At 54.0% G+C, this 8,088-nt stretch overlaps 1 protein-coding gene across 1 annotated transcript; it reads right to left on the bottom strand.

Moving 5' to 3' along the window:
- Positions 1 to 224: 224 nt before the first annotated feature.
- On the bottom strand, positions 225 to 8,088 carry AP2S1 (adaptor related protein complex 2 subunit sigma 1). Its single transcript, XM_055411779.2, has 5 exons — positions 7,949 to 8,088; positions 5,445 to 5,594; positions 1,355 to 1,468; positions 801 to 860; positions 225 to 611 (listed from the first exon to the last, which is right to left on the bottom strand). The coding sequence occupies exons 1-5, from the start codon at positions 7,949 to 7,951 to the stop codon at positions 510 to 512; spliced, it is 429 nt and encodes a 142-aa protein (XP_055267754.1). The 5' UTR covers positions 7,952 to 8,088; the 3' UTR covers positions 225 to 509.

Below are 8,088 nucleotides of genomic sequence, written 5' to 3'. Positions count from 1 at the left end.
AGCTCTGAGTGTCATTATTTTAGGAGCGTGAGCTCAGTGTCTAAATCTGTCACCCTTCCCAGTTCCCCGGGGCCGTCTGCGGGCAGCAGCAGGTATGAATGCCCCTTCCCCACCCCGCCACCTCACTCAGCCCAAGGTGTGCCTGTTGATTGACTCCCCGATGCTCCAACAGCAGGGCCCCGAGCTGCCCGTGGTTCCCAGGGAGGACAGGCAGAGGCGCAAGGTCACGAGGCCAGGCGGGACCACAGGTTTATTGGGGGCTCCACGCACACGCTCACGGCATCACACGAGGACAGCATGGTTACTCGGTACACGCCAGGCGGCCTCTGCCCACAGCTGGGGCCCCGAGGCCGCGGGGTGTGGCCTCCTCCCTGGTGGCCCAGACCCCGCTGGGTGCCTTCCTCCTGGGCAGCTGAGGGAGGGGGCCGCTGGGGTGGACCCTGGGCCCGGAAAGGGGAAGCGAGCAGGTGAGTCCAGGGAGGGACCGGGGCGGGAGGGGCCGGCCGCCCTCACTCCAGGGACTGCAACATCAGCAACTGTTTGAGCACCTTCGTCTGGCTGGTCTCGCGGATCTCGCCGGCCAGGAACATCTCATCCACGACCGTGTAAACCTGAGGGAGGGGAGGGCATGGGGGGACCCTGGGGTGAGCAGTGGGGGGGATCCCCGGGCAGCTGGGGGGTTCTGATGCCCAAGAACCAGCAAACAGGCCCCCACAGAGGTTCTGGGTGGCTGTGGGCTTCTGGCCCCCCACCGGCCCCCACCTCTGGCTCCCTTCTCCTCCTCTTCCCCAGGAGCCCACCTTGTAGAAGTTGAATACCAGGTCCAGTTCGCAGACGTTGTGGAAATATTCATTTAAGACCTAGGAGAAGACAGAGGGGGTGTGAGATGGGCAAGGAGAGAGACACACACACACACACACAGACAGACACACAGACACACACACACAGACAAACACACACACACACACAGGAGCAGAAGTGTCAGGAAGAGATGGCACAAAAGCAAGGCAGAGGGGACTTCCCTGCTCCAGGGGCTAAGACGCCGTGCTCCCAAGGCAGGGGGCCCGGGTTCGATCCCTGGTCAGAGAATCAGATGCCACAAGCCACAACTAGGGATCCTGCGTGCTGCAATGAAGATCAAGCACTGCAACTAAGACCCGGTGCAGGCAAAATAAATAAGTAAATATTAAAAGGAAAGAAACAAGGCAGAGAGAAACTGCAGGGAAACAGACTGGAGGAAACAACAAGGTGGGCAGAGAAAGACAGTGTCCCCTCCCCCCAGGCTGAGGGCCCTGCATCCTAACAGAGGGGATCCAGACGGTGCCCGCCGCCCACTGCCCACCCACCCACGCACCTCCACAAAGTTGTGAATGGCCTCCAGGTAGGCCAGGTTGTTGTCGTTGACATCCACGCAGATGCAGAAGTAGAGGCCGGCATAGCGTCGGTAAATGATCTTGAAGTTCCGGAACTGCGGGGCAGAGAGGCGGGTGGTCAGCGACAGGGTGCCCCCAGGACCCTGCCCACTGGGCAGGATGGCACCAATATGTGCAGTCCTGGTTCCACACGTGGTCCCGGAGGCCCTGCTCTGTTGTCTGACTCTGTGCTGGGGACTGAGGGGTGGCCTGGCTCTCCCTGCCTCAGGCTTACAGTCCAGTGGAGCGTCATCCTTAGTCACCCCCTGAGTGGGCAGCGAGGGGCTGTGGGTGCTCAGAGAGAACAAGAGGCTGACCCTGTGAATCCGGGAGGGCTTCCTGGAAGAGGGGGAATCTGCACTGAGATCTGGAGGATGAGCAGGAGTGATCAGGCAGGAGTGCTTTAGGCAGAGGGAACAGTACCGGGCAAAAGCCCAGAGCTGAGAGGTGGGGGTGTTCCAAGGTATCCATCTCCCCATTTCCATGACTCGCTATTGCCTCTGGAAGGAGTCAAACTCCTCAGCCTGGAACTAATCTAGCAAATTCTCCCACAAACACTGCCTGAGTACATGCCGTGTGGCGGGCTTTGTGCTGAGCAGTACAGGCTCACTGCCTCCTGTAACCAAGACAATCCTAGTCCTGCCCTTAACTGAACCGTAATATAAATATTCCTACCATAACACATAAATACAACCCAGGAATAAATATTCATGAGCCAGGGACGCAAACTCTAATTTTATACCATGTGTAAGTAGATAAAGCCATAGACAGAGATCCATGATGTACTGGCTGGCAAAGCATCTGAAAAATCCAGTCCAGCGTGTGTGTGTGTGTGTGTGGCGCCATCTGCTGGCAACTGCAAAAGCCAACTCAAGCCCCTTATTTTTCTTCATTTTTTTCCCCCTAGCTTATCTTCCTGAATGCCTATACTTTTGCGGAGGAGGCAATGGCACCCCACTCCAGTACTCTCGCCTGGAAAATCCCATGGATGGAGAATCCTGGTAGGCTGCAGTCCATGGGGTTGCACAGAGTCGAACACAACTGAAGCGACTTCACTTTCACTTTTCACTTTCAGGCATTGAAGGAGATGGCCACAAACCACTATTCTTGTCTGGAGAATCCCAGGGGCAGAGAAGCCTGGTGGGCTGCTGTCTGTGGGGTCACACAGAGTCGAACACGACTGAAGCGACTTAGCAGCAGCAGCACACTTTTGAGCTGTTGTTGTTTAGTCTTTTAGTCCCTAAGTTGTGTCCGATTCTTTTGAGACCCGGGCTCTTTTGAGCCCACTGGGCTCCTCTGTCCATGGGATTTCCCAGGCAAGAATACTGGAGCAGGTTGTCATTTCCTTTTCCAGGGGATCTTCTCGGCCCTGCGATCGAACCCACATCTCCTGCATTGGCAAACAGATTCTTTACTGCTGAGTCACCAGGGAAGCCTAATATTATTATAGTAGCTCCTGCACATAATCCATGGATTAGTAAGAATATATCAGGATGTTAACTCTACTTAAAAAAAAATCGATACCCGATCAAATGTTTGAAGGCCCCTGCTCTGGAGGGGCAGGTTGGAAACAAGAAGCCACGAGGGCAGGAAGACTTGATCTGGAGAAGTTACCAACTGACCATCACAGTTGGTGTGGCCTTGGCAGGGTCTGGCCCAAACAGCACTCTTTTCTTTCCTGCTATCATCTGCCTAGCTCCTTCCTGTCACCAGTGCTGCCCTGCACAGGGCTACAGTCTGCGGTGGGCCTGGGTCGGGAGGGATCTAAGATGGTCTGGCCCCCTTGTGACATTCTCACCCAGCATCAAACCTTTCTGGCTACTCCTGTTTAATCCGCCTCCCTGCCCACTCCGGGTCTCTCGGATGCTGTCGTTTCCAGCATTCAGCGTGAGACTGGCCCTGAGCTGGCAGCAGGGCGCCCTGGGACAGTTGACATCCCTTATGCTCTGGCTCCCCTCCCTTCATCATCCTGACCCCCACATCTCCGCTGGCTTGGGAATGGACACCCCACTGCTGATCTTCCCCTCCACCTATTCGCTAAGTCAGCCCATTTGGGAAAATGACAGCACCCCCTACTGGTGGCTCCGTTCTCTTTCCCACACCTCCTCCAATCTTTGGCCCTTCAGTTGGCTCTCCTTTCAAAATGCTTCTGGCCACCCCCACTGTTTCCATGACTGTGAAAGTCACCAGCATCTCTCACCTGGGCCGCAGCGGTCACCTGAACAGTCCCCCTGCTCCTGCCCCTTAGAGAGGGATCCCTAAAGCCTAAGCTAGCCTACCTCCCTCCTCAGCTCAAAAGTCTCCTGTGGTTCCCTTCTTGCTCAGAGTAAGGGCCCAAGTCCTCATGACAGGTCACAAGGCCCTGAACCTCCTGCTTCTGTTATATCTTCGATCTCATCTGCTCCCACCTTCCTCCCTGGCTTACCCCACCTCAAATACACTGGCTTTCTTGCTATTCCAGGAATGCCCTTGTACGCCCTGCTGCCTCAGGGCCTTTGCACTTATTGTTTCCTGGGCTTGGAAAGTTTCTTTCTCAGATATCACCTCCTTTCACGTCTCCATTCCTTCAGGTCTGGGTTCAAATGTCCCCTGTTCAATGAAGACTTCCTGATCAAACCATTTAAACCTACGTTCCACTCCCCACCCCCCACCATATACATCCCAGCCATTCCATCCCCCACAGCTGCTTCCTTTTCCCCCTGGCATCTATCATACCTGATACACTGTATCTTCATTATAATAACAACCTCCCATCTACTAAAACTAGAAACATCAGCAGTCAGCTCTCCGAGGGAAGGGGCTGGGTCTGTTTCATTTCCTGCTGTATCACCAGTGCCTAGAACAGTACTTGTACACAGCGAGCCACCAATAAATATCTGTTGATCTCTATATGGACAGAGGAGCCTGGCGGGCCACAGTCAACAGGGTCAGAGAGAGTCAGACACGACTGAGCGCGCATACACACACACACACAGGACAATCAGCCTGGTCTCTTAACAGGCTAATACCGTGGGAATTAAAGCTAGAAGCATCTCAATAAAGACACCAAAAGCAATGCCAAGATCCTTGAATGGCTTTGGACAATCAATTTTGATGATCTGTGCCACGCTAAGTTGCTTCAGTTGTGTTTGACTCTTTGTGACCCCATGGACTGTAGCCTGCCAGGCTCCTCAGTCCATGGGATTCTTCAGGCAAGAATGCTGGAGTGGGTTGCCATGCTCTCCTCCAGGGGGGTCTTCCTGACCTAGGGATGGAACTTGCGTCTCTTACGTCTCCTGCATTGGCAGGTAGGTTCTTTACCACTAGGGCCACCTGGGAAGCCCTCTGATGATCTGGGGGAAATTTAAATATTGATTGGGTTTAGAGTGATATTAGTAAAGAAGTATGACTCCTTTTATCAGGTCTGATGATACTGTAGTCATGGAAGGCATTGTCTTTATTTTCTGAGATGTACCCTGAAATATTTAGAGATGAAATGTCATTATCTCTATATCTTTTTTTTGACGACAATACTTGGCTTGTGCAATCTTAGTTCCTCAACCAGGGACTGAACCCACACCTTTGACAGCACGCAATCCTACCCTACAGATCGCCAGGGGATTCCCCCATGACCTCTCTAACTTAATTGAAAACACAACAGCCAGGGATGGTTTGTTATACCATTCTCTACACTTATGTGTTTGAGCATTTTTGTAGTAAGTTTTTAAAAGGCACCAGGAAAAAAAAAAAAAAAAGGTCATTTGGCCAAAAAAAAAGAAAAAGAGAGAGAGAAAAAAAATGCAAACTCTTAATACTGATGAAATCTGGGGGAATTTTCAGTTGACTTCTCACGTGTACTAACCTGTATGTCTGAAAATGTTCACCCTGAGAGGTAACCCACCCTCCTCAAAGGAAAGAAGACAGCAGGCAAGTTGAATAAATGAATGGGGGGGAGGAAGGAGAGTCTGAGGGGTTATTGCCATCGGGAAGGGGGCCGTCAAAAGAAAGCAGGGGAGTGTGGGAGGTGCTGACGGGGGTGGGGGCAGCTGTCACCTCCACAAAGTTGGTGTGTTTAGCGTCTCGGACAGTGACCACGGCGTGCACCTCCTCAATCAGCTTCTGTTTCTCGTCATCATCGAACTGCATGTACCACTTGGCCAGGCGCGTCTTGCCTGCTCGGTTCTGGATGAGGATGAAGCGGATCTGGGGATGGCAAGAGAAGGAGGCAGGGAGGGAGATGGGGTGGGCGAGCCAGTGCAGGGCGGCCCTGCCCAATAGCCCCACCCTGCCCCATGGGGAAGATAGAGTCCACATGTCCTGTCTGCTTGCCTTCCAAGGGTCTCGGCCACTCCCCTGAGCCCAACCAGGCTGACCTGGCCACATGCTCCCGTCCCAGGTCCCTCCAACACCCTGTGGAGTGATCTCTCGTCCACTGGCCAACTCTGAAGTCATTTCTAGGGCGCTGAGTCCCAGGCTCCACCAAGTCTTGTCTCCCTGATCTTGGACAAAAGATCCGCCCCTCTACGCCTCAGTTTCCCCGCGGTGAAACAAGTTTTCCTTAGAAGACTCACCATGTCAGGGTGTTTTGAAGGTTAAATAAGTTTATAAATTTAGTCAGCGGCTGGCACTAACAAGCAAGCCAGGTGTCAGCTGCAATTATCATCAGTGATGGCTAGGAGACCTGAGATGTTTTTAAGATTTTGAAAAGCCAGCTCAACTGTCACAGGGCTACTGTGAACACTGAACAAGTTGATCTCGAACAAGTTGAGTGTTCAATAAAATTAACTATTATGACTGACGCATTTGACCAAGTGGCTAAAAACACAGACTCTAGAGCCCGAATGAATCCTGGCACTGTTGGCTGAGTCTGTAGGCAAGTTACTTCACCTCTCTGGACACCAGTTTCCGGTCTGTACAATGGACATAATGAGAGCACCTCCCTCATGAGACCATTGCATGAGTTCATGAGCACAAGAGGGATAAAACAGTGACTAGCACATACTAAGCATTATACAAATATTAGTTGTCAGTGGTATAATTCATTGCTATTTGACTTTAAGAAAATCATGGGCCAAGTGCATGCAGCTAGGAAGCCTATCTTTGAGCCCAGTTCTGTTGGAGATGGGCGTGCTCATGTCCATTTTATAGATGAAGAAATCGAGGCTCAGAGAATGGAAGTCTCACAGCCAGAAAGCAGAGCTGGGAATCCAAAGGCTTTGCTCTGAATCCCCTTATCCTGACTTGTGGAAGCCTCCACTGGGTCATGAGAGGCTGCTCTCTTTTGTAAGCCTCATTCTCCACACACTCCATCCCTCCCCACCCCAACTCATCTGAGTTGGACGGGAACAGGATATTACACTCTCCTTCCAAGAACCCCTTCTGCTGAGCCAGGGAAAACCACTTCCTAGCAAGGCAGGGGGCCTGGCAGGCAGGCAAAGGGCATGGGGTGGGGAGTGGGGGTGGGACCCACGCCAGACAGCCACAGCCTGGGGGCCAGAGCCAGTGATAGATGGAGGAGATAGGGAGGAGAGAGGGGAGCAAGGCTACAGAACTAAGGGAGAGCTCCGTCTCTGACTCCTGAATTCCCTCATACACCTCTTCCTGTTTCTCCTCCCAACTAGAGTCTCTCCATCTCAGGGAATCCACACTGAGAAGTCCCATCCTCTCTGTATCCTCATCCCTCTGATGTCCCCTCTCGGTGCACCCCCTCCCCCAGCCTTCTCTACCTCCAAGTCCCCACTTCCCCCCGGAGTTGCTCTCTTTTGACTCCTGCTTTCCCAGTGTCAGGGCTCTCTGTCAGGGGCCCCATCCCTGGGGACTGGTGCCAGCGCCAATGCCCAGTTCTTGTTCCCCAAATCCCCTCCCCACCTTTCACGTCCATGCTTATTCCCTCCCCTCTGAGACCCGTCCTCTTGCAGAGACCTGTTCCATGGCTCCCCATTCACGTGTAGTATTCACTCCCTACTCCAAGTCTTCTTCCCTCTCACAGCACCCTTTTCCTAACTCTAAAGCCCCATTTCCTACAGTACTTCCTGTCTCCAGGGTCCAGTCTCTTACCCTTGAGACTCTCTCACCAGCAGTATCCCACCCAGTTCCAACACCCCCTCTCCGCCTGCAACATCAGCTTCCTGCCCCTAGAGACCTCCTCTCTCCTATCCCAACGTCTCCCATTCTCCAACTCTCCTGACGCACTCCCGGAAAGCCCTCCGCTTGGAACGCCCCCTCCCCACCTCCAGTTCCTTCTCCTGGCTTCTGAGATCCTGCCTCGTGCCTTGTTTCAAAACCCTCGACTGTCTCCCTCCCGCGCAGCCCTCTCCCCTGGCACCTGGTCTTCAAAAGCCCCCCTAACCTCGATAACCCCAGTACACACTCGCGCCCAGAACCACCCCCAGTTGCTCCCTTCGCCGGCCTTCGATCGGCCCCAATCCCGAGAGCCCGCGCCCGGCCCAGACCATCGCACCGCGGCAGGGGCGGCTTGTCAGTATCCCACCGAGCCTGGAGTACCTGCACGTGGACCCACCCTTCGCCCGTCCCCAGCGTAGGCGCGCCCTTGTTACCATGGCGACCCCCGTCCGGACCCCAGCGGCCCCGGTCCCGCGGCTTCTGGGTGGCTCCGGCTCTGGCAGCTGTTGGGGGACCCAGGGCTAGAGCGGACTTCCGGCAGAACTCCCCCGCCCTCTTGCGCACAGCCCGCTGG

Source organism: Moschus berezovskii, chromosome 22, assembly GCF_049115385.1.
Source record: "Moschus berezovskii isolate FMDL1 chromosome 22, NW_MosBer_1.0, whole genome shotgun sequence".
Taxonomy (NCBI): domain Eukaryota; kingdom Metazoa; phylum Chordata; class Mammalia; order Artiodactyla; family Moschidae; genus Moschus; species Moschus berezovskii.
The sequence above is the reverse complement of the archived record's forward strand: the minus strand, read 5'-3'. Positions and strand labels throughout refer to the sequence as shown.